This window comes from Lissotriton vulgaris, chromosome 1_1, assembly GCF_964263255.1.
Source record: "Lissotriton vulgaris chromosome 1_1, aLisVul1.2, whole genome shotgun sequence".
NCBI lineage: Eukaryota > Metazoa > Chordata > Amphibia > Caudata > Salamandridae > Lissotriton > Lissotriton vulgaris.
Genome location: NC_141685.1, coordinates 1,982,013,529 through 1,982,041,360, shown reverse-complemented (window position 1 = coordinate 1,982,041,360; position 27,832 = coordinate 1,982,013,529). Strand labels below are relative to the sequence as shown.

The 27,832-nt window shown below is 42.6% G+C and overlaps 1 protein-coding gene across 2 annotated transcripts in view; it reads right to left on the bottom strand.

The window, feature by feature from the left end:
- The window catches only part of CACNA2D1 (calcium voltage-gated channel auxiliary subunit alpha2delta 1), a 1,701,483-nt gene that overhangs the window by 304,097 nt on the left and 1,369,554 nt on the right, over positions 1 to 27,832 (bottom strand). For both annotated transcript variants that reach the window (XM_086919803.1, XM_086919796.1), the window contains exons 13-14: positions 27,199 to 27,277; positions 2,826 to 2,875 (exon numbers count right to left, since the gene is read on the bottom strand). In XM_086919803.1, the coding sequence (XP_086775929.1) occupies positions 2,826 to 2,875; positions 27,199 to 27,277 (129 nt within the window). The remainder of the gene's footprint in view (positions 1 to 2,825; positions 2,876 to 27,198; positions 27,278 to 27,832) is intronic.

The window sequence follows — 27,832 nt, the reverse complement described above, 5'->3', positions numbered from 1 at the left end:
TGTGTTACAAGCTTTCTCAGTCTTGTTGCAAAGTCATCTAGCGTTTCATCCTGTTGTTGAAACGCGATCGCGAAGGTGTATCGTTCGAAGTCAACATTTCTCTGCGGGAAAGATGCTATGTTATGCTATGGGCACTTATAATGCGCATAGATGCTCCAGCAAAGACATCTCGAAGCATCTGATTTACTTCTCCCATCTAATTCCTAATTTGGCTGTTAGGCACTTTTTTAGTTTGTTATAGGTGTACATTTCCTCATTTGGCAGTGTCACTAAAAGGTCTTCAACATCATCACCTACGAGATTTAGGAATAAGCCTAGTTGTTTTGCGTCTATCACATCAGTCGCTTCCATGTATCTCTCGAAGCATCTGATTTTCTTCTCCCATCTAATTCCTACTTGTGGCTCAGATAAGTTGAATGGTAGTGGTCTTCTATATTGTGCACTTTGTCTTTCTGGTTTAGGATCTGCCATCTCTTTTTTTTTTGTTAGTTCCCTTTGTCTTGTGCTTGTTTTTCTGTGCTCTTCCTGGCACTCTTTTATTGTTTCCTGTTTGTTTCTGTTTTCTTTGGTCCTTTTCTCTTTATTGTGTCTGTTTTGTATCACTTTCTGATCCTATTCTTGCTTTTGCCTGTGTTTCTTTTCTTTCTGGTGCTCAAATCGGCACTTTCCCAGCTTTTCTAGTGTTTTCCTGACTTTAAAATGGCCGCCGCGCTGTTCTGTCTTCTCATTGGTCCGTTTGCCTGACTTCAAAATAGCCACCGGTGGTCTCGCGAGACTTCTCGACCAATCGGAGCGCTGCCTGACTCCAAAATTGCCGCCTGATTTTCCTTCGTGTTGATTGGCTCTGGCCGCCTGATTCCAAGATGGCCGCCACTCTTCTCGAGATATCTCGCGTTTTATTATTTTTAACTCGCGTGCTTGCTCCGCTTTCCAGTCTGCTTACCCGGTGATGCAGACGGTCCTTCTCTTTGCTTGGTGGCGGTCGGGATGGGCTCCCATGCCGTTTTCTCCTGTATCCACGAGACAGGGTGGGCTCCTGGTCTCGATGATGTCGTCATTTATCCCTCACAAATGTGCAGCAGCTCTTCTTTTCTTCAGTCCTGCTGGGCACACGATAGCACACCTCGTCGCCAGCAATGTTCTTTGTGTCTAGGTGACTCACTTGTCCAGACAAAGAAAACTCTCTCCTACAATCGCGTTACAGTTCTGATGAAAACCTGTAGTAATAGCTGTAAAAGAAGACTCACCCTCAAGACTCACATTAATTTGTGCTAATAATAGTAGAATTATCGAGTTGAACATGCCATTCAAACATATGCTATATTTCTTCCTTGTCTATGTTTTATTTTATAGCATCGAATCGACCTCTGTCTTTCGCTTCTCTTCCTTATGTACTAAAATAGTGTACGTTTGAACAATCTATAACACTGTCTCCAATTGCATATGAGCTATTAAAACTAAAATAGCTCTTGAGTCATTACCCCAAGTTAAATGCTAGAAGACTTTGCATCACTTTCAGATATCAAAAACCACAGGCAGTCACCCTATCATTTAGCACCCTCAATTTCTACATGACCCTTCTAAACCTGATCCTGCTATGACATTGGGTACCACATATACACTCATGATAACCATCTTCACCTCAAGGTACTATAAACAATTTTTACACATTTATCAGACATAAATTGCTTCCTCCACATTCAGGTAGGACGATTTAAATTTGCCTCCACTCTCATACTTCTAAGACAGAGATGTAGTACTTGCATTGGACGCACGACCCCTGCTATTCCCAATATGAAATCCTGTTTCCATCTTCGACTCTGAACTCTATTTTGTCAACAATTGAATGGCATTGTAAACTCTCCATTGTATCACCTAAGGCTACTGAAGTACAGTTTACCCTTTTCACGTGCCATGTCACAAATCTACTTTCGCAATGTAATCTGTACAGACTTACCAATTCAATGCTAAAATTCAACAGTGGGTCCAGAACCACAGTACCAGGATCATCTTTGGTTTGAAGCATTGTCCCCACATCACCCCTAACACTTCAGTCAATCACATGGCTTCTGATAAAAAAGGCAGCTTTCTCCTTTGGTCACAAAACAATCTATGACTCCACACCTGGATACCTGTGGATGTTTCCAACCCTGCAAGCCACACTGATGCCAACATTAGACTTCACAAAATCATTTAGGTATCTGACAGCCTTAAATAAACGTTATGTAGTTATATGTTTCAACTATACAGAATATGCCTATAGAACTCTCTACCACACCTTCAGGTATATGGCATCCATAAGACAAGGGAGCAATATTTGCAATGATATGGCACTAAATTACAAAAAATGCCATAAAATGTTTTTTATTAGGGGAAAGTAGAGATTCTACTGGATACTTTTAACATGAGCTTTGATTGTCCTTGAAAATCGTGTTCACACCATCACACAATGAGACCTGACATACTGCATTTAGAACAGTGTTGACCCCCATTCTAGTCTGGTACGTGTAGCTTAAGGGATGCAAATGTCATCCTTATTGACATTTTGATTATCTCACCCCTGCCTCACCACTCGATTCATTAGTACGCTGAAACAGCCTTATGATGATATGGGTATATAACAAATGAACACAGAAATGCATTAATAAATCAAAATCTCCCATTGGCAAAGTAACCATACCCTGACATGTATGGTCTGCACTTGAAATATTGTTTCGTTTGCTTTTCAGATAAGAAGATATATTCTGATTGAATATTACTTTCAAATATATTTCATAGCCATATTCCAATATCTTAAATGAAACATATAAACTGGATTAACTTGCCTGTGTGTTAATTCGAATTGCTCCAATTGAAGGTATTTCATAATAATATCCTAAATGCATTAAAGAAGAAAGAAAAATGAATGTTATAAAATGATGCAGTCAACTATACTCAATAACACACAGATAATGACATATGTGTATATTCCATTTATTTGTGCTGCAGCTCTCAGCCTCTTTTAGTTGGCAGGTGTCAGTGGTCATCTTGTGGCACAAACAAAACCAGGTGCAGTGTTCCTCACTTTCTTGTGACAGGAAAGTGAAGAGACGCCATAGGCAATGAATACATATTCTATAGGCAAGTCACTGTTCCTATGAACCTAATAAACCTGTGTATGTTTACGTACATTTAACCACTTGGATGCTAGGCATTTTCCCGCTGTGTGCTGGAAAATGCCATTTTAGTGGCACCATGACGAGCTCAGCTCGTCATCAGCACACGACCCCCGTGGGTGATGACGAGCTGAGCTCGTCATCAGCATCGAAGGGGTTAAAGATGCACTAAAGGTAACTTTGTTATAAGGTCTTATAAACTAAAAAGGTGACAAATTTACCCACACCTTTTTGCAAGGCGGGGTGGCTTACATCCACCACTTCCCTTGAGCAAGACAGGAGAGCCACCACACAGCACTCATGCCCTTGTACAATGTGGGATTGTTCAAAAAATGGCAACATTGCCATTCATGAGTATGGAGGGGGATTAAGGGTGCCTTGTTTACTGAACAGGGTTCAGGGGTATGTGTTGGCTGTGTCTGTCTATTGAATTCACTATTTTGCAACATAACAAGACAACCACAATTGTGAACAGACAATGGAACTGCTGTAAGATGTCCCAGGCCTTCTTTTTTATTTTTTTTATTTCACAGAATTTTATTAGAAGATTATTGTATATACAGTACAGTACCGAAACAGTGAGGGCAATACAGATATACTATTAACGCCGTTGGGGTTACAATAGGCTTATCTGCAGACATGTGTGGTAGGCTGTGCATGCGGTCCTGATCGGTATCGTGGCGTAACTGGCTGTGGTGAACTCTTGTATTACCCTCGGAGAGAGAAGGGTGAAATTAGGAAAGAAAAGAGAAAGAGAGGAGAGGGGGACTCAGTGTGACTCTTCCATATATCCTTGTGGTGTCCCTCACCAGGCATTAGGTATGTGTATTCCTATAAACTGTGTATCAGAATCGGAACCTCTGACATAGAGAAAAACTGTTAACTCAAAGAGAATGAACTGGGGGATATTGCTGAAGAGTTTCTAGTGTGGAAAAGTCTATTCTGGGTAAGTGCTGTGGACTGCGGTAGGATCTCTATGGGTGGCATTCGCGGAAGGTAATCTATGTATCTCTTGGGGGAGATAAAGTTGGTGTCATTGTAATGATCTTTCTAGGTATCAGTAGTTATTTGTGCATTATCTCCTATCTGTCTCTGCTGGAGCCCAATGGGGACTGTGCTTGGGAGGTGGTTGGGGAGGGTCCCTGGCTGTGCTGTTATGTGGGTAAATTGGTGCATCAGTTGCGCCCATTCTAGGGAGATAGGGTGCTTTTGCATATGGGCACACATATTCTCTCATGGCATTGTTTTATGACGACCTGCCCCTAACATCGATTCTCAAAAAAAGATCGATCGACGGGTAACAAGCAGCCATCCGCAAATGTACAATGTGCACTTCCATTTCAACTGGAATGCCAACTTATTCAAGAATCTGGGGCTGAAATGCCTGCATCTGCCTGCTTCTGATTGTGTTGCTGAGAGCTTGACCTTGAATGCCTAATTCTACAGCAAGCGAGATGCAGGCCTAGAGCAGAAGAAAGGCTTGGCTTTAATCAGAGTGTAGCTGTTGTCTTAGGCCGCACAATGCTTGCAGCAAGCCAGACCAAACATCTTCCTCGGAGAGTAGAAAGCAGCCGGAGGGCATATATAATGAACAATCTACTGTGAATTCATATATTAACTAAACAACGAAGATTATCTTTTTTTATAGAGACCACGTGCTGAATGAAAGTCTCCAGGACTAAGTTACAAAGCATCTGCACAGGAGCTTTCCTAACTAACAAAGAGCACATGAACCTCCGAGTCAGCACTGGCCGTATTTAACTTATGCATTCAACCTACACCGCCAAAAGGCTGATTAGCAACCTGCAAGGGTCAGAAACAAAGGCACATAGGTAGGGGTCATATTAACAATGTTCTTTATAAGCATTAGCCAAATCTAGTACTGAATAGATGGATAAAGCATACATCATGTAAAAACACAAACAGATGTTTAGAGAATGTATAGAGTGCAACTTTCCTGTCTACCTCGTATCACCAGCTGAGTATTAGAGAAAGAACAGAACAGTAGAAAATTTGAAATTAGTATTTTGTCTTAACACTGGTCATGTCTAATTCATGCATTCCCCATGCTCAGCAATACAATCATAAATCATGTGATATCTATTGATCATACACATTTTCCTGTACTTTATGACACGCCTAACCCATGCACAATATATAAAATATTGCTAGTGAGATTATGACGGTTTGTAAGTACACGGGTGCCAATTCATGATTTACATATTGCATAGTTTACACATCCATTCCATCATTGTGACTCACGCCATCTCTTTCTGCTTGAAAGTTTTATTTTCCACCAAAATAAATGTTGCTGGTCAATAGACAAATCTTTAACGACTGTCAGAACAGATGCAAGTAGAATGGTTACATTTTTTCCCTTGAAAAATTAGCTTCCGCAGTAGTGTCCTTAATTCAGGCTGCAACATGGCGTGGTTGATGGGAGGACCAGCAGAGGCTTTGTAAACTGAATTGCTCATTTCAGAGTAGCTGGTGTTTTTACTCAGGCCAGCCTGACATGCGCAGTTCAGGTTTTCACAATCAAAGCTGCCAAGGAGCGAAGTGAGCAGGAACTCAGCCCCATCGGTCTCCGGCAGAGCCAAGGCCAGCTTTAGCCCTGGTGGTGCCCAGTGCGACAGTGTTTGTTGGCATCCCCAATGACCACCTCTGCCACAGATTCCTTCATTACCATCCTTTCACACTGCCCATCAAGTCTCCATAATCACTCTGTCAGATGCATTTAATCAGCTGTACAGCACCACTCATACCAGTGTAGGGTGTCACACAGATTAAACAGAGAAAATCAATCATACGTGTGTAAATAAATGTATAGGAAATGTTACATAAGACAGATCACAAGATCATGAGAACAAGGCGTAGGAGTCACAGGTCATTCATAATGGTAGGCAGTATGGTTTAAGAGTGCTTGGTCTGGAGAAGCACAAACTTAGAATGTAATACCTAACACCATGGTTGAGGGTTTGACTTTAATAATAAGAGTTGGTTTCTATCCAAATGAATCCTTTTTGCAACATTAGTTTAATGAAAGATGGGGAAAAAATCATAACGCCCTAACCTATATCTTGCAGTTTTCATGCAGCTCTTTGCTCAAAGTTCTACATTAGGATTTTAACTTAAAAAGAGCAACTAACAATAGGATCTCTCTGACAAAAGTAGAAACCCACTGACCTATTTATATTATATTCTCTTTGTAATCTGCATGGTATACGTTCTTTGCAGCAGGCATATTAAGCATACCATGAGTCAAAACTTCCACTAGACAAACCTCTGATCTCTCTCTTTCTCCAGGAAGATCATTAATTATTGGTGTTATTTTGACATTTTTATTGTTGGCTGAATATTTCTGGAGGCAAATAACAGCAGCAGTAGCTTTTAAAATCATAATATACGGTGCCCCCACACAAAGTCAGTACCTGGTGCGGTGGCACTGGTCGCACCGCCCTATACCCAGCCCTCGATGCAGCTCTGTGTTTCCGTGTCCCAGCCAGTTAAAGGCACTGTACTCATTTTGCCTAGTACTTTAAGCAGCAGGAGAGCAGTGATTGGATTGCCTGGGACTCTATTGTCCAAAATATCTATCTTTTATAATCAACCAGCACGCAGGGTGGAAGGATTTGATCATGGGTGGTTTTATAGTGCAAAGATTTGCTTCAGAACGTGCGCTAGTGAAGAGGATCAGCAAGGTAAGTTTATGTTTATTTTATTGCAATACGCTGCAGAATTAGATTCATTTGCAGAGGTGATGTATTTATAGTTATATGCAACAAAATACCTTACAGTTATGACCATATTTAACTTTTATGCGCACCACCACTTTCAAAAGTTACCAGCTATCACTGCTGCAGAGTCAATGGCTAGACCTAAGAAAGAGGCATCATGTTCAACTTTTTTAATCCATGCCTCAACATGCAGGGGGAAATGCTTATTTAAAAACTATGTACTAAAATAAAAATGTAAGAAAACAGTTGAGTTTTAGTTGGAAACTTGTTCAGCATTATATACCAGGCTAGCCAAAAGGAAAGAAATCTAGAGGGCAAAAGGGACACACCAAGGGCTTGATTCCGATCCGGTAAAAGAATCCACCGTACAATTCGTATTCGTAGCCCTTTCCGTACGAATCGTACCCGCCCGTCCGAGTTGCGTAGTACGATCCGCATTCCCTGAATCCGTCCGAATCGTCGCGATCCGTACGTATTGCAAGGCTGAGACTGTGAACTGTACGACTCGTACACACGCCGTACGACCCGACGAGTACGATCCGGACCGGGGAATCAGGACGCGATTCGTACGGTCCACGTCAGGTAAGGGCGATTCGTACGGAAAAGTGCACAATTACATACACCCCGTACAGCGCGTACCCCCCCATGATTGCAGGGGTACGGCACGTACCCCTGCGATCATGGGGTGTACGAGCCGTACCCCCATTGTACGATCGGTGTACGATCGGTGTACGAGCCGTACCCCCATTGTACGATCGGTGTACAATCGGTGTACGCGCCGTACCCCATGTACGATCGGTCTACGAGCCGTACCCCATGTACGATCGGTGTACGAGCCGTACCCCCATCGTACATGGGGTACGGCTCGTACACCGATCGTACAATGGGGGTACGGCTCGTACACCGATCGTACATGCGGTACGGCTCGTACACCGTTCGTACAATGGGGGTACGGCTCGTACACCGATCGTACATGGGGTACGGCTCGTACACCGATCGTACAATGGGGGTACGGCTCGTACACCGATCGTACAATGGGGGTACGGCTCATACACCGATCGTACAATGGGGGTACGGCTCGTACACCGATCGTACAATGGGGGTACGGCTCGTACACCCCATGATCGCAGGGGTACGGTGCGTACCCCTGCGATCATGGGGGGTACGCACCGTACCCGGGGGGCCGTTCTGTACCTGTTTCAGCACGAACTCTGCTTTTACGGCTGTTTTCAGCTCCCGTAGAAAAAGGGTTGTACAGTGCGTACCCGACACGTATCGTACTTGCTGGGTCGTAAAAACCAGCCGCGAACCGTACAGATGTCACGTACAGCAGGTTCCGAGGGAGAATCGTACGGAGATTAGAGTAATACGGTGTCTTGTACGACTCGTACGGAGTACGGCTCCTGGTACGAATCGTACTTTGTCGTACGTACGGGGGACGTTGCAGGGTACGATTCGTACGGGAAAAACGCTCCGAACGGCTATTCGGAGCGGTTTTTCCCGAATCGGAATCGACCCCCAAGAGTTCTTTTGAAAACCTTGAGAAATAGCGGTCCGCCTTTATTGAAAGCTAATGAGTATTTGGGGCATCACTCTGTAATAATATTACTGACCCGGAGAGAATCCAAAAGCTGGGCTACCATGAGCCCACTCTCAGATAATGACAATAGCCTTCCCAAATATCAGATATTTCTGCCAGGAAATTAATTCTTCACAATGAAATGTAGAGTCACATTTGATAGGAATGGTTCAATCCCAGAAGTGGCGTAACAACACTTGAGGGGCCCCCCTGCAAGGTACTTGCAGGGACCACCCTCCAGACTCAAACAGGAATTCTCAGGTCAGGCTACTGTACTGAGGGGTCCCTTGAGCTTGCCCCCCACAAGGTAGGGGCTGCATGGCCCTATGTTACACCACTGAATAGCTGGATTATTTTCAATAACAGGATATTCTGATCAGAAATGCTTCCCCATTGGTCCATAGATACAGGCCCTCATAATAGCAATAAAATGCAATATATAAAATACAATGTTAGGAACAACTAAATACCAAATTTGGGGATGGGCAAGATACTAACATAAAAAAAGTGGAATTTAGGTTCTCATTTCAATATTCATTATTCACAGTATCTATTTAAATTTTCTGATTGTGCCCTAGCAGGTAGGTGGATAAACTACCACTAGTGGTAAGTTCAACAAGCATTTGCAATGAAATCGCTCTCACCTTTGGGACCTTATAAGTAATGTTCTTTAACTTGGAATTCTTCCCAAAGTTGGGGGTTGCCTAGAGCAACATATTTAAGGGGAGAATACATTTATTGTTTTCTTTCACCAAAATGTAGAGGGTCACTAGGGATGGAATGTATCAGATAGGGCAAGCTGAGATTGTGCGTGAGAAAGCTTTAGCGAGAGTGTGTGTCTGTGAGGGTGAAACTGTGTGTGAGAGAAGGGAGGGGTGTCAGAAAGCATGTGCAAGAGAAATGTGTGTGTGAGTATAAATTGGGTGCGTGCGTTTGAGTGAAAATGTGTTCATGAGAAGGTGTTTGCTAGAGAACTGAAGAAGCATTATATTTATGTCCCTTTAAAAGTCCTGTTTGCTCTAACAGAGACCTGAAGGTTTCTGAAATGTGGCAGCCCGTGTTTCGGTTATTCCACACCCAAGGTTAGCAGCCCCCACTATAAATCTAGGAGACCCCAAATAAATCCTCTATGAATTTTCCAATATAAAGTTGGCAAGTGATTGGAATTGATCGATTGCAGCTGCACAGGAGGGGGCTTACGACTCTGTTTTAAAGAAATTTAATCCTTTGAAGAACAATGTCAAGAAATCGGGCGAATGGTGCAGCGCCAGACTGCAATTAACAGACTCTGAGGCCAGAAGTCCTGATTTCTTGAAAAAAAGGGGCGACTGTCAGACAAGTGGATACTGTGGAGAGTGTGCATGAAGGCAGCACACAGATGCGTACAGGACACTAAGGGTACAGGGCAGGCCGAACAACAACCCTACAGGATGTGCACATTAAAAACAATACCGTGACAACCCCACCCCAATCTGCCTCCAACGCCCTGAAGCCACTGCGTTTAATAACTGCTAACCCATATGAAGTGGAGACATACGGCTCCTAGTGTGTGTGTATGAAAAATGCACTAATAATGCTACTTTTCGGAATGTTATTCAGGACCTAAGCGCTATAAGGTTGGCACTACACTCACAAGCAGGAAACTCGATGGGGGTGTAGGAAGAAAAGAAAGGAAGGTATTACAGATAGAAAGAAAGTAAAAGAGACGGGAAAGGAGAAAAAAGAGACAACAAATGAAGCACAGAGATGCAAAAATGCCTTTCTGTTTAAGTGAAAAGTAATCCTGGCTCTGAGTATTCTGCATGTTAGTGTTATACAAACAATGGCTGCACTGGCCTTTGCCAAGCAACACTGTCCCTTCACAGAAACAGCAATAGTGAGGCGTAAAGAGAAATGATGGTGAGAGTTAGAGAAGGAGAAATAAAAGTGTGGGATTAGACATACAAGGAGGGAAGAGAACAGGATGGAACGTGGACGAGGAGGCTTCATCAAGTGTGAAAGGGAGGAAGAAACAGGACAAAGGTCTGGGGCAAAATGGATTATACTTGATATATCGCACCACTGACCTTTGATATCTTAAGTCATCTGAGCACCTCTGGACTCTCAGGCGCCTCCCCCCCATGTTTACAAGCAGACAGTTCCTTCCCTAGCCTCAGCGTGAACTCAAGGCCCAACAGTTTTCTCTCCACTTTGGGATGTTGAAAACTGTGTACTCAGAGGAGTGAGCAAGGGCACCAGGGGCATGGAGCACATTGTTTAGTACTGAGTCCTTTTACACCAATTGACGATTGTGATCTTTGTATCTCCTTTAACGTGTATCGTTTTTGGTAACTAAGACATGAGTACTTTTATACTCCTATTTATACTCCTATTATACTCTTATAAGCCACGTAGAGCACCTAGAAATTAGTGTCTTAGAGTATTCTTGACAACTGATGAAAAAATGTAAATCTTGTTTCTAAAAAGTGTCAGATTGTCTGTCCTAGTTCATTGCATTAAACGGAAAAAAACACCAACCCCGTTGTGTGCATGTTAATATGAATTTACCATTTACAATTATCTGCATGAGGATAATGAGATATATTGCTATGACTCGTCATTTAATTTTGTCACCGAAAATACGGATGGCGAATTTTGCATTTATGATGTAATGCCAAGAAAACACCTCTGGTATAGTTTTGACTAATAATGCTGTCTTGTACGGAGTCCCACAAGAGGTGCCATAAAGAGTTTGAAATTATGGTCCCCGTGCAGGGAACTTTTGAAGGTCTCGAGGCTTGAGCGGCCTGCGATCTCATCTTGGGGGGCATCCTCTCTGTGTTTATGCTCACCAACACAGGATTGTCATACCCTAGAAGGGAATCTGCAAGGGGTGTCATTTTGGCAACCCTCACAGGGAGTCGAGGCACCTAACTCTCTCTCGCTCTCAAAAATACTCCTGCCATGGAGACCTGGGGAAGCCGTAGACAGTCACTATGGTAACCAAACGCCATAAAGGTAAACTAAGAAAACAGAGGCAGAACTCGGAAGGGAAATTGCTTTACTAGGCGGAAGCGAGCTGATAAAAACCGCTCTTTCAGGCTGGGTGTGATAGTTGACGGTCCGTTCAAAAATGGCCATCGTAAAGGATATAATGCAATAAAACGCATTATGTATTACTATTGCGGGGAATGAGATTTTAATATCTTTTATGATCAATTTGATAACTTATCTCATTCGTCATTTTTGGATCGGTTGTTATCTGTCATTGAGTAAAAGACAACCCCTGCATAGGTTAGATAAACCCCATAAACTGACGCAACTCTGAAGAACCACTTACAACTGATAACGTTTAAAAGATTTAATATAAAATCAGGAAAAGTTGTAAATACAATCCTCTCAAGATAAGATTCAGCAAATATACAGGAACTAGAAGGAACATATATTCCCTAAAGAACCTCAGTCTACAAAAGAATACAATTAAAGTCAGTTCCAGAATCAACAAATTAAAAAGCATAGATATGATGTGGTTCCGTTGCGTCATCTACAAGAAGAAAGAATACGAGTTAAATCTGTCCCTACTCTATACTAAGTGACATCCCTACTTCGCAAGTTTCTAGTACCCTAAAAAGGTGTCAGCAGTTTGACTCCCTAAGAAGTTCAAACTCTCTTAGCCTCTAAAGGTAACTTAAGTTTAAGAAGCAGTATCCTCTCTGCCTACCCATCCGCTCTCTAAGGGTCCTCGGCCTACTGCTCTCTTGCGCTCTGATCTTTCTCTATGACTCCTCAAGCCATCTGCGCTGAGCTCTTGTGCTGCTCTTCAGGCCATCTGCTCTGAGCTTGTGCTGCTCTTCTCCCCTGGGTGCTGTCCCTAAATACACAATCACAGTATAGATGGAACGCCCCTTGACGCCCACCACATGCACATTCACATGATGTCATTTTCTAGGTCTTTCCATAGCTTCGTCTCTTCGCGTCGTCCGTTAAGTTGACCTTTCTCCTTAGACGCCATCTTCGTCTTCTTCCTGGTGACTTCATTGACATTACATTTGACACTTTCGGAGCAAAGTCTATCACCTCATCAGAACTTTACTCTTTACGACTATATATGTAACCTTTCTTGGTCTTGTGAATGGTCATTTCAAAACAAGACTCAAATTCCAACCGTCTCCTCTCACGTTTAGGCCATAAACTTCGTCCGGCATTGTCACCTTAAATCTAACAAGAACTAGACTCCTTGGCTCGCACGTTCACATCAAGGCTATTCACGACTCCTGTGAGCCCACTAAATTACCAACAGCGGACTACACTCCTGCGAACCCTTGGTCAGTCAGGTTAAAATCACAAATGACCTAAAACTCTTCTAACATTCCTACAAACTTCTTCTACACAGTATAACCTTTAACACAATTATATATGATCGCATTTAGCAAATCCCTTGCTTATAAGTGAATACATTTTACATAGAATATAAATTACATAGAAGATAACTTTATATTCTCATTTGTTACATCGTTATATATGATCTCTTCACATTTCTCCATGTTACATTTCTCGCCGTTTCTGCATTTAAAGTTACACGCGTACATGAATTCTACTTTGCACGTTCTTCTGTTCGTAAGCATTTCTACATTAGCCCACTACGTATACGGGCCTTCTAAATCTAATACACGTTCAAAGTAAGTACAGTTACATTTCCTATATTACTTTGGTCACATCTGTTAACTTTATGCTATAAGCATCAACTTCATGTTACGGTATACATTTCATTCCTACGTTTATACGATATGCTTGTAAATATGACTCGGATATACATTTTATTCAAATTGCGCTCTCTCAGTTCCCCCCTTTGATGACTTTTAGGAGTCATCACTAAATGCAATTTGAATAGCACCTTTACACAGAACTAGTTACATCATTCCCTCTTTTCATCATTTCAAGTGCTCTCAAACTTTTATACTGTTGATCTTGTAAAGCAGCTAATCTCCTTTCTTGTTCTCTCATAGATCTGTGTAACCGGTTCGTCCTATACCATTTATACAATTTCACAAATCCTAACAATGTGATTATACAAATTAATACTATTAATACAGGTTTTAATATATACCATACAATGCTTTTACCAAGGTTGGCAAACCAACTTCCAACCTTTCCTACTCCATGACCTACTTTTTCCCAAACATTCATTTTTGTCAAATCTTTGATTTCTTGATGTATCTGTGTAATATTTCTTATGACCTTCTCAAGTGGTTTTGAATTATCAGGAATATAAGTACAACATTCCTGAACCTTCAAAGCCTTGCAAACTCCGCCTTCTTTTGCTAATAGTACATCAAGAGCAAGTCGATTCTGAAGAACCATTGCTCTAATCGATTGCATCTCGCCTTCTATTAACATTAATGACCTTGCAGTACTTGCAGACAATCTATCTACGACTGTAGCTAGTCTCCTGATCTTAACATCGTTAAGTATTAAACCTAACATAGGAAACATCGCTCCAAATACGTCTCCTACTACTTCTGCATCTCCTACTTCTCTTTTCGTTCTTGTCGAAGCCTTTCCTTCTATGATCGCTAAATCCTTTGCATGATATATTTTGGGGAAGACAATTGCCAAGTAACACGAACCATACCAATTGTCAGGCAGTTTTACATAGGCATTTCTTCCGCATACAAAATATACATTAGGAATCACCTGCATCTCCTTCATGAAATCTTTCGTGTAGTACTCTAATCGAAAAGCATGTTCGCAACTTACTTCACCTACAAATACATTCTCATAATATGTCTTGCTTCGAGTTAAACATAACTTCCCTTTCTGCGTTCTATCCAAAGCTATTGGACCATTGCTCCCTTTCTTTTTATGTGCTTTTTCTTCTTCGGTCCAATCTGTTTTCCACTGTCCTGACATTTTTAGAATCTTCTGCCTTCTGTATCGGTCATCTACTTGTCCTATGAACTTTTTCTCAATCTCTGACACTTTGCAAGTCAGATTATTTCTGCGTGCGTATGATGTATCTAATGTATCCCAAGGAAGGAAGAATTTGGCTAGTCTATCCTCCTTTTTGTAATAGTCCCACTTATTCATTTGTTTATAATTCGGAACTTCAGGCAGTACTGAATCATAATTTGAAAAGTAGTACTCAAATCCTTCTCTACCATAAAATATACTGAGCAGTAAACTACATGTTATCCCATAAGTCAGTGGGAGATGATGATATCTGATGCCCTCATCTACAGAAGCCGGTAATTGCATACATACATAGCAATCCTTGGCCTCCATGGCATCGATATACTCGTACAATAGTTTGGCATATGCATTTGACCTAAAGTTTCCCTGTGACTCGTCTACGTGTAATCTACGAGCTTCATCTGCCAATAACGCTTTTTCACGAATTACATTGCACTCCTCCTTCTTCCCATCAAGAGCAGGTTTCAAAATCGTTACAGGCTTTACATCTGCTGTTTCTTTATCACTTTCATGTCCTATTATGTATGATATGGTCACTACTGTAATTATGAGAAAAATTACTACTGCTATTAGTGTACCTATTATGCATTTAGCTTTTCGGTTTGGGTTGCCGTTCTCCATGTTGTCAAACAGCGCAACTCCTTCTTTTGCGAAAAAGTTTTTCTTTCTCAGTCTGTAAAGTGCTCTTTATCAACAAAGTCTCTTTTTCGCAACAATGTCTCCTTCCCTTTAACAACAGACAACCCTAACCCTTCTCCGTCCTCTAAATGTAATCCCTAATTTTATTCTTCTTTCCACTCGGCGCTAGGTTATCTTCTCCTTTATAACTTATATACAAAAGTCTTTATACATCTACAATTATTCTCGTACCTGCAGCTTTCACAACAAGTTCCAATAGTTCAAAACGAATGACTTTTTCTTCTTCTTCCGGAATTTGATGACCAAAAGTCGGAAACTGTAATCGATTTAGCACTAGATCTTTGATCCGACTCAAGTATGGGGTATGGGAAGTGTGAAAGTCAGTAATCCCTCAGTCTCGAGTCCAGGCGTCAACATCCATATCTCCACTGCCACAAATGGATCGAGATCGATTACTTTCACTTCTCTCACTCTCCCAGATTTCTGTCCCCAAGACATCTGCTAGATAAGTCCACTCTGGGGTGGCGTACCTTCTGCAGGGCACACGTACCCTCCTCGATCTTCTTGGATTCTCAGTGCCTGAGTCTGTAGTTTCCTCTTCTTGATCCGACTCTTCCGTGATCGGGACAAGAGTTTTCTCCTGTTGTGCCTTCAAGCTTGGCCTTCTCCTTCTCTCTGGCCAACTGGCTTCGTCACTCCTTGTCCTCCTGCTCCTTGTTCTTGGACTTGTCTCTTGGTCACTCTCAGCTTGTTCAGTATCTGATTCAATCTCCCAGTTACTTTCTTCTCCTGAGGCGACTTCGATCTCACTGGTATCCTGACCTTCGTCGACCTGTTCCGACACAGGTTCAGCCTCTTCAATCACCTCTACAGCTTGGCTTTCCCCCTCTGTGACTTCTCCGCTTTCCGCTGGATTCTCATCCGAGAGAGGAGCTGTTTCTTCTAGAGGTGTTGGCACTCTTCGAGTGTGTGAAGCATGTATCCAATTTGGCAGGCCTCCACACTTCACTGCAGTGTTCGTAACAAGTATGACTTGAAATGGTCCTCGCCAGCGCACGTCTAAGCAGTTCTTCCTGACATGCTTTTTCACCAAAACCCAGTCCCCCGGACTCAGGTCATGGCACAAGTCTTGTGCTGATGGAACCTCTGCAGCCTGGACCTGGAGGGACACAGAATTAATGGCATCAGATAGTCCCTTGCAGTAGTCCAAGATCAAGTCGTCTGTGATGTTCAATAACGCTGCAGTCGGAACCGATGGCAATCTCATAGCTCTCCCCATTAGCACTTCATGTGGAGAGAGACCTGTTTTTCTATCTGGTGTGCTACGTATGCTCATAAGAACCACTGGTAGTGCGTCTGGCTAACTCAGGGATGTTGATGAACAAACTTTGGCAAGTCTGGATTTTATTGTGCTGTTGATTTGTTCTACTATCCCTGAAGCTTCTGGTCGATAACTGCAATGGAGCTTCTGATCGATACTCAAAGCTGAACATAGCATCTTCACTATTTCGCTGTTGAAATGAGTTCCTCTGTCCGATTCCAAAGAGGATGGCACCCCAAACCTCGGTATCAACTCTCTAAGTAACAGTTTTGCTACTGTAAGTGTATCGCATCTACGTGTAGGGTAAGCTTCAACCCATCTAGAAAATATACAGACAACCACTAAAACGTATCTGAGTCTGTTGCATTTAGGCATTTCTATGAAATCAAGCTGCATCCTATTGAAAGGCCCCCCAGACCTCCCAATGTGACTCAATGTGACTGGTGTTCTCTTTCCTACGTTTAGTTGCTGACAGATCGCACATCGCTGACATACTGCTTCTGCTGCTACTCTGAATTTTGGGTTAAACCACGTCTGTCTGAATACTCTCACCATAGCATCTCTACCTATGTGTGCTGATCCATGCAATTTCCTTGCCATTGGACTAACAAGTTCATTTGGTAAAACTGCTCTCCCGTCTGCAGAAATCCAGAAATTCATTTCACTCTTTGTACACCCAGCTGTTTCCCAGCCCTTTTTCTCATCATCTGGTGCATTCTCCTGAACACTCTTTAGCTCATCCCACGTATCTACAGTGTCTAACAACATGGTCAATTCAGTTCTTTCTTGGATTCCCCCCACTTTCACATCAGTGTGAGAATATCCTTGTTCTGCGCAGTAACGCGCTACCTCGTCAGCATAGCGATTGCCCTGCGACACAAAGTCTACATTCTTCGTGTGCGCAGCACATTTGACAACCGCAATAGCTGATGGTCCTTGCAATGCGTCTAACAATAGTCTCACGAATTCTCCATTCCTAATGGGAGAACCCGAGGAGGTCATGTAACCTCTTTGAGACCATAACTGCCCGTAATCATGAACTACCCCGAAACCATACTGGCTATCGGTGTATATGGTGACTCGAATTTTGTTACCTGCTAAACAGGCACGCGTCAAAGCAATAATTTCAGCTACCTGAGCGGAGTGTACTCCTTCCAGGCAAGCGGCTTCTACGACTCTGGTAATTGTACAAACTGCATAAGCTACTCTCAGCTGACCGATATCGTCTCTTACGCATGAACCATCGACAAAGAATATTTCATCGGGGTCAGTCAATGGCTCATCTACGATATCGGGTCTCGGTTTGGTGCATAGTTCAGTCACATCAAGGCAGTCATGATCTGTACAAATTTCATCATCCACATCATTTGGAAGTGGCATCAAAGTTGCAGGATTTAAGACGGAGCATCTTTTTAGGGTCACATTCTCGGCAGCCAATATGACTTGCTCGTAGCGTGTGAGCCTGCTATTCGTCAGATGCTGAGTCTTAGTCCTGGTCATTAACAATTCCACAGAATGCGGTACGTACACCACTAACTGATGTCCCATTACCACGCTTTCAGAACGTTCAATGCTGACACCCGTTGCAGCAACGGATTTGAGACATCCGGGCAACGCTGCGGCTACTGGATCTAATGTAGCCGAAAAATACGCAACTGGCCTACGCGCATCTCCATGTATCTGGGCCAAAACTGCTAAAGCGCATCCCTCTCTTTCGCAGCAGTAAAGCAAAAATGGTTTGGTGTAATCCGGCATTCCTAAAGCCGGGGCGCGACATAAGTCCTCCCTCAGCTGCAAAAACGCCATCAAACAATCTTTGTCCCATGGTACCGGATCACTCACTCCATTGTGCGTCAGTTGTAATAACGGTTTTGCCTTCAGTGAAAAGTTGGCTATCCACTGCCGACAATAACCGACCATGCCTAGAAACATCCTGACTTCTCTCTGTGTTTTAGGCGCGTTCATTTTCATAATCGCCTCTATTCTGTCTGGAGACACCTTCCGTTTTCCCTTTTCAATCCTATGGCCCAAGTATTGCACTTCAGTAAGACAATATTGCAATTTACTTGGAGACACCTTATGTCCGTTCTCGGCCAAGTGATTTAGTAAGGTGATGGTGTCTACTCTGCAAGCTTCCTCAGTTTCTGACGCAACTAGGAGGTCGTCTATGTACTGGACCAGAACTGAGTTCTTGGGCAGTACTAGACTTTCAAGATTTTTCTTCAGTAGCTGATTAAAAATCGATGGGCTTTCTGAGGGATACGACACCATGTTAAAACGCGATCTTCCAGCTTAAAAGCGAAAAGATACTGGCTATCTTCATCTAAAGGAATCGAAAAGAAAGCCTGGCACAAATCTATCACGGTAAACCATTCAGCTTGGAACGGTATCTGAAACAATATCACTGATGGATTCGGTACCACTGGACAACATGAGACAACGATATTATTAATCTTTCGAAGGTCCTGCACTATTCTGTATTTCCCACTAGGCTTCTGTAAACCCATAATCGGGGAGTTACATGGACTACCCACGAGCTCCTTCAGTATTCCCTGTTTAATCATGGATTCGATCACAGGCTTTATTCCTGCAATCGTCTCCGGTGTCAACTTGTATTGTGGTGTTCTTGGGTACTCGGCATTGGGTCTTACCATGATCTTTACTGGTTCTACCCCTTTGATCAATCCTATTTCTTCTCCAGTAAAATCCCACACCTCAGCTGACACTTTCTCCCTCAAATCCTGTGGAAGTTCCTCCACTGTTAAGGTAGGATATAGTTCCACGCATTCCTGTGAGTTTACAACTTTAAAATCGGCATCTTCATCGTTGGTCTGCACTTCTACTCCTTCAGGTGTGCAATGTATTGTGCAATTCAGTTTACACAACAGATCTCTTCCTAGTAAACACACCGGGCTAGAATCACAGATCACAAACTGATGTTCGTCACTGTAATTCCCTATCTTCACTGACACTGGTTCCGTCAGAGGATTCGTCATCCTCTTGTTTGCGACTCCTACCACCTGAATCATCTCTCCTGATATCGGCAGACCTGGGACTACCGCTGATCTCAACGTGGATCTAGTGGCCCCCGTATCCACCAAAAAGGTCGTAGGACATCCAGCTACTTCAGCCTCTACGTATGGTCCTCTCTGATCTACTTCCAGGGCTGCTCCTAAAGTACAGTCTTCTTCCCTATTCACTCGTTGCCCTGTAAGAGGATCAACGTAGTAGCATTCTTCTCCTCCTACGAACAATGGCATTTGTCTATAAGTTTTCCCTCCATTTGCAATGCGAGGCGGTTGAGGAAACGGGGCTCGAGGAGTCTGAGTCCCACCTTTGATAAACTTTTCCTTCGGGACTGTTGCTCCCTTAACCACGTTGTTCTGTACCTCTTCCTCCTCCTGTTCTAATTCCCCTGTCTCGACATTGTAAGGACACTCGCGTCTCCAGTGTCCCACCTCGTTACACTGATGACACCTGGTTGTCCTTTTCAGTGTTGCGATATCTATTCTCGGTCTTGGTCTTTCTTCCTCATCTCTGCTCTGATTATTCTGTTTCTTTGCTGGCGTTCCTGTTCCCTGTTGCCGCTGTCCACCCTTTCCAGCTGATTGCATCTGTACTAACATCAGCTTTTCCTTAAGCTTCTTTGCCTTCGAATCTATCTCATCGCTACAGTACCTTGCATACCTCAGAATCTCATCCAAAGGTTTGTTCTGCCAGCAGATCAAATGCTGTTGAATCATCAGGCTTATGTCCGGTCTCAATCCGAGAACAAACTTCGACACAAACTGTCCTATGTCTTTAGGATCCATTACGTCCAATCCACTGTACTGTTTAAATGCTTTCAGTAATCTCTCATAGAACTCGTGAACGGTCTCTTTAGGCTCCTGAGTTGTTCGGTCTATCTTAACCCAGTCTATATCCTGCACCGGCACTTTCTCTTTTAGCCATGCTATTACTCTCTCGTATTTTTCCATGCCTCTGTCTGATGGACCGTTTGTCTGGGTATCTCTCGGAGGCTCACAAGTGGGCCATTCAATGCTAAGTTTGCATGCCGTCCACAAATCTCCGGGTACTACGATATCAAACAAAGTGTTCAAATCGATCCACAGTACCTTAGAGATTTTCACGAATCTCTCTACCTGTTTGTACCACTCCACAGGATTCTCTCTAAGCTTTGGGAAAGAATTAGTGAATGCCGCTAAATCCCCCCTACTCCAGGGTACATGAACGTAGTTTCCGTTCGCGATTTCTCGCAAAGGGAAAGCTTCCATTCGCATTAGGTCTGTATCCTGGGACTTCACAAGCGCACTCCTTCTGACAGATCCCCTCTTGGACCATTTTTCCTCCCATCTATCCAGATCTCTCCATATTCTGATACACATGATTAGTTCCCTTATGTGTACTCTTAGGCCAATCGTCCTACGCTCATCTAGATCCCGATCCGTGCAATTCAGCCTATGGTTGGCCTGTAAGGCTTTAGTTCGTGACATGTCTATCATATACTTTTCTGCTAATTCAGATAACTTTTCATGAGCTGCCCTTGCTTTTCGAGTAACATCTTTAGATAAAAACAGTATTTCATCTGGTTCATACAGCTCTAACCTTTCTATCGCCACTGTGCCATCAATTATTTCATCCAAGTCTGATTTTAAACTCATTACATCTATGCGTCTTGCTTTTATTTCAGCTCTCAGTACGTCAGTCCTAGGTTGTTCTCTTACATCCCTCTCACCTCCACTATGCGCCCTACGCCTAAGCACAGGTGAGTTATGAGGAATTTTTCTTCCATCTCTTTGTTCCCACCTCTCTAGATCCCAAGCTTTTCCATCTTCCCTTGGGGTGTGGTGGAACATTGCTCCATTCCCCATCCCTACATTCCGTCTTTTCGGCTCGGTTTCTCCAGATACAATGTAGGATCCTCCGTTCTGTTCTGTATCACTGCACCTCCCTTGCTGTCTGGTGTCGCTCAATAAACGATAAGGTCCTTCACGGTCCTCCATGTTCCCGCGATCTCGTTCGTGATCGCCGGATGCATGTCGAGACGTTTCACGACTCTCCATGTTCCCGTGATTCCAATGTTGCACATTTGAGTCCGGGGTATGGTGAGTGCATCTGAAAGTATTTCGGTACTCCTGCGTCCTTCGCTCTCCCTCACTAAAGGTGACGCGAGGCACTTCCCCACACCCTGCACTCCTGTTGTTGCACATTTGCCTATTGTCACTGGTAGTAGGGCAAGTATCTCCCCTGCTTCCTTGACTCCCTCTCTCCCACTCCGGGCTGCTTTCGCCAGCTCCACAATGAGAGAGGATCTTGTTATCCTGGTCTCTCCACTCTGCTCCTGTTTCTAAACTTTTATTCCGAGCCTCTTCGGCAGTATCCCATTCTTTCAGATATTCCCTTAATTCCTTATAGGATTTCAGTTTCGGTCCCCTTAAATCCATCTGTCCTCTTTGACCCCCTTGTTCTATCCTGGGACCCGTTGCTGAATCTAGTGGGGTACTCCGACTCACTGGTGCTAGTATCTGCCTCTGAGGATTCATCGTGTTATTCCTATTCTCCATCTCTGCCCTTTCCCTGTCCCATCGTGCCTGTTCCTCCTGCTGGACCCCCTCTGGGTTGTAGATTGACACTATAGGGCCTATGGTAACAGGTACTTGCAAAGCATCTGGCATTTGATACGACCTTGCATGCTGTGTTTCTGGCACCTTCTGGACCACGAATCTTCCCACTACTCTCTGTTCGGGACTAGATTGAGGTACTTCCTCACCTTTCCTGGTATCCCATTCCGATACTGGGATCGATTTATATTCCCCCCATCTAGCTCCGTCCCCTTGCTGTAATACGGGACTTACGACTTCGCTGTTGTACGGAGGTGGTCTATCTGTTAATAGCCTCTCTATCAGATCGTCATCTGGTTCACTATCCTCATCTTCCTCTAGAGGTTTCTTTTCTCCCGTAGCTTCTATCATGGTGAACAGTTTGTCTGCTTCTATCTTTTGCACTCTCCACTTCTTAGCTTCCTCATCCCATTTCGCATCCTGCACTGCCTTTACTGATCGTCTCACTCTTTCTTGACGTCTCTTTAAGCTTTTTTCGTGTGCTGCTCTAAACCATGCACTAAGTGCTTCGAACTGTGTTGGCCTCGGTAGAGGTCTCGTTGCAAGCATTACTGCTTTCAGTTGGTTCAATACTTCTAGCTTAAACGTCCCGTATCTCGGAAACGTTAGTTCCTTATTCCCTTCTGTTAGCTTATTCCACTCGGAGATCCATAGTATCGAGTGCAAGCCTACTTTCACTGCCATATGATAAGCTGGTGTGCCTTCTGGTGGAGCTTCTTCTCCTGCATATAAGTTTCTTCTATCTCTCTTAAAGATCGCCCTTAAACGTTTAAAACACTTCATTTTCGGTAATCTACGATTTTCCTTTATTAATTCTCTTCCTTGTTTACGTCCCGATGACAAACAACCAATCCCTGTGCGACTCTCGCAAGTCAGCCTATCCCAACACGGTTCTACGCTAACCGACCAATCTCAGCGCGACTCTACGCTGACGTCACTTGTCCCCTCTGCAGCAGTTCCCCTCCCTTCTCAACTCGTCTCGCGGTCTTACATGCGTTTCATTCATACGCCGAAAAATGACTACTTCCGTCCAAGCGATCACTTTTCTCTGACTGTACGGCCACAGTCTAACTGTAATTGTCACCTCAACTGGCGAGACGTCTTCCTCTTACGGTCAGACGCTCACCTTAACTGATAGGTTACTTACACACAGTAAACGTACGACCAGCGTCCGTTACTCATACACTCACTCAAACGCTCCCCCTATCATCGGTCTGTCGGGCGATCAATGGTACCTCATGACCCCCTTTAAAATAGTAGACAAATTACTCTGGGTGTTCGATACACCCGAACCACTTAAGCCCTCTCTGGACATAAGATTTTATCCGGTTGCGCGCGCTCACAACCTTCCCTCAATCACACTACAGGCATTCAACTCCGCTTGACATTACAACACAGGTACAACATAAAACACCGCAATCTTACAACGCATGACCCTCATACTCACTCTCGACCGACTCTGCTGCTTTTCTCTCAACGCACCGTCAGCACCGTCTTCGGCAGGGATTCTTCTTCTGGTCGTCGATGACTAGGGACCTTGGGGTAAACTAAACCTGACCTAGGTTGTCTTCCTCAAGAAGAAAACCATCCTCTGCTACCAACTGCGGGGAATGAGATTTTAATATCTTTTATGATCAATTTGATAACTTATCTCATTCGTCATTTTTGGATCGGTTGTTATCTGTCATTGAGTAAAAGACAACCCCTGCATAGGTTAGATAAACCCATTAAACTGACGCAACTCTGAAGAACCACTTACAACTGATAACGTTTAAAAGATTTAATATAAAATCAGGAAAAGTTGTAAATACAATCCTCTCAAGATAAGATTCAGCAAATATACAGGAACTAGAAGGAACATATATTCCCTAAAGAACCTCAGTCTACAAAAGAATACAATTAAAGTCAGTTCCAAAATCAACAAATTAAAAAGCATAGATATGATGTGGTTCCGTTGCGTCATCTACAAGAAGAAAGAATACGAGTTAAATCTGTCCCTACTCTATACTAAGTGACATCCCTACTTCGCAAGTTTCTAGTACCCTAAAAAGGTGTCAGCAGTTTGACTCCCTAAGAAGTTCAAACTCTCTTAGCCTCTAAAGGTAACTTAAGTTTAAGAAGCAGTATCCTCTCTGCCTACCCATCCGCTCTCTAAGGGTCCTCGGCCTACTGCTCTCTTGCGCTCTGATCTTTCTCTATGACTCCTCAAGCCATCTGCGCTGAGCTCTTGTGCTGCTCTTCAGGCCATCTGCTCTGAGCTTGTGCTGCTCTTCTCCCCTGGGTGCTGTCCCTAAATACACAATCACAGTATAGATGGAACGCCCCTTGACGCCCACCACATGCACATTCACATGATGTCATTTTCTAGGTCTTTCCATAGCTTCGTCTCTTCGCGTCGTCCGTTAAGTTGACCTTTCTCCTTAGACGCCATCTTCGTCTTCTTGCTGGTGACTTCATTGACAGTACATTTGACACTTTCGGAGCAAAGTCTATCACCTCATCAGAACTTTACTCTTTACGACTATATATGTAACCTTTCTTGGTCTTGTGAATGGTCATTTCAAAACAAGACTCAAATTCCAACCGTCTCCTCTCACGTTTAGGCCATAAACTTCGTCCGGCATTGTCACCTTAAATCTAACAAGAACTAGACTCCTTGGCTCGCACGTTCACATCAAGGCTATTCACGACTCCTGTGAGCCCACTAAATTACCAACAGCGGACTACACTCCTGTGAACCCTTGGTCAGTCAGGTTAAAATCACAAATGACCTAAAACTCTTCTAACATTCCTACAAACTTCTTCTACACAGTATAACCTTTAACACAATTATATATGATCGCATTTAGCAAATCCCTTGCTTATAAGTGAATACATTTTACATAGAATATAAATTACATAGAAGATAACTTTATATTCTCATTTGTTACATCGTTATATATGATCTCTTCACATTTCTCCATGTTACATTTCTCGCCGTTTCTGCATTTAAAGTTACACGCGTACATGAATTCTACTTTGCACGTTCTTCTGTTCGTAAGCATTTCTACATTAGCCCACTACGTATACGGGCCTTCTAAATCTAATACACGTTCAAAGTAAGTACAGTTACATTTCCTGATGGTCACATCTGTTAACTTTATGCTATAAGCATCAACTTCATGTTACGGTATACATTTCATTCCTACGTTTATACGATATGCTTGTAAATATGACTCGGATATACATTTTATTCAAATTGCGCTCTCTCACTATCACAAAAGATCTACTAAGGTAAGCAGGCGGATATAAAGCCTCTCTTTCAAAATGGGTGATAGTTGACAGTCTGTTCAAAGATGACCGCCATAAAAGATATGATATGATATAATGTAATACCAATACAAACGGTGTTAAGAATCACTCGCGCTACGCACATAAAACAACCACAGCCTATCTCCACAGAGGTCTACCACTCTTGCTCTTTTCTTTTATTGGTCAAGTTGGAAACTCGTGCAGCAGCTTATTGCCAAAGTAGCACACATGATGGGTGTGGTGGCAGAGCATTCCATTGCATTCCAAACGCGAGTGCGGAGGGGGTGGAGGGGGGTGGGGGATCATGAAGGGGCATGGTCAGCGGGAATGCAGGGCAGGGGTGATGAAGCACGGACAGCGGCAGTGGGGGGGGGGGTGGGAGAAGGGACAGTGGGAGTGCAGGAAAATTAGAGCTCAGAATCTCATTCACACATACCATGCAAAACTCTCAGTGCAGGGGCCAGTAGCTGTAGAAGTATACAAAGGACTGACATGGCTGTCACAAGGAGGGACTAACAAGCTTAAAGCCAATCAGAAGGCAGCATTTATAACCTAAGCCAATGAAGAAGATGACCCAGAGAGTGAGAGCAGCTTCCACAAAGCTTCCACACTATAGTGTATACTGCATGCCTCGCAAAGCGATGGCAGCACATTTGCAACTAAAAAGGGGGTGGACCTGGGTATTCCTAGTAGAGGGACGAGAGGGTGGCCAGTGGACTGTTGTGAAGCCCACGGATTCATGATTTTGTGGATAGTCACAAAAATTCTCCATGTTTTTTCCCCGAAGTACACATTTACATTTAAAAATATTCCTTCTAGTATGGAGTGAAGATGTAAAGGCAACTCAGACCCAGTCATGTTTGCTGGGATTGTACAGGGGAATAATTCTCCAAATGAAAAACATGTTTTTAATGTAGAGAAAGACAGTGATTAAAAGTATGTGACATTAGATATTTCTACTAACCCGATTTCTATGCATAAAGTTAGGCAAAACAGTTGTGAACTTTTAAATTTTCAAATATTTTATGGAAAAACCTTTGAAATGTTGTGATTCTTATTTTAGGAAAAACCTTTGAATTTTCCGGAATCTTCCAAAATAATACGTAGTTCAAAATCACGTGTTATCATTTAAATTGTCGATACACTAATTGTAAAAAATCAACCATTTATTGATTGACTTTGTGTACTGCTATTTTACAAAATCAAGCTTTACCACTGTAACATACGCATTTTGATGCTGTGTTTGATAGATGGTAAGATTAGTTGTATGAATTTAACAGGTAGGGAGTGAGCTGTATATTAATAAACTTTTTCTATACGACTAAATATTGAAGTTGATTGGCTGTTTGTAATATTTACATGGTGGTTCCATGTTTTTAAAATATTGTTTGCCCTGAGAAGGGAAGTAAAAAATAGTGTTTAATTTTCTTCTGCTCCTTCCAAAAATGCTTACATAGATGAAGCCCTAGTTTCCAACAAAAGTGGCTAATGGTTCAGGGCTTCATATTTACACATATTTCTACGTATGGGTCCTACCTGGTAGTTGTGGAACTAAAAACATCTTTAGTCTCTTTGTGTTAGACCCATTTTCATCGAAAAATAAAAATTAGGTATGAATGCTGTTTTTTTGGGTACAAAAGTAAATCTACTTTTCCTTGTACCTCTGAAATAATTGTGAAGGTTTGATTAACCCATTTATGAATGAGTTGGGGATCCGTAGAACCTGTATGTGTAGGGAAGATGTAGGTAATATCTAAGAAATTAGAGCGGTTAGAATCATAAGGTTTAAAAAGTACCCACTCTATGATGGAATTTGTTAAAAATGCTTACATTTTGTATGTATAACTTTTTAAATAAAACATATTGAATTTTTAAACAAAATATATTAATAGCCATGTACACATACCTTTGTTCTGGCAGGCCATCCACTGAATGGGGCCTTTGTCATAATTATGTTGCCCAACAGAAAATGTGAATACACGTACCTAGGTAATTGAAAAGAAAAAAAGGTTGATTATGTCTACATTTAACAATTTGTAGTTCAGTACATGTGATTAAATAGTAGTACAATAAGCATATTTCAATTGTTTACTCAGCCTCTAAAATTTAACAATTATGATTATTTTGTAAAATGTAAAGCTCAAAGTATGAAGGGGAGATGAGTATTATTGAGTTCCAATAAGATAAAACTTGCATGTTACACAAAAGAATCTGATATGTGTAGGTATAAAATTGTATCAGAAGTAATGAAGCAATATTGTAAATATCACCAACACACTTTGAAAGACAAAACTTGAGTTACAGTACGTATAAGTAACACTATGTTTTAGATTACTTTCATTAAAAACTTTCTGACTAGATAAGCATTTATTGGGATATTTCAGTCCAAAGCAAGCATGGTTCATGACTTTACTCATCGCAAAGGCCCCATGCATATTTAATGTAATTTGTTTTTGTGTTTAACATTTTTGTAGTTCACTTCCATCAGAGAGAGTAAAAGAGTGCTTTACATAGGTTGTAGTACACTATTAATTGCAAAA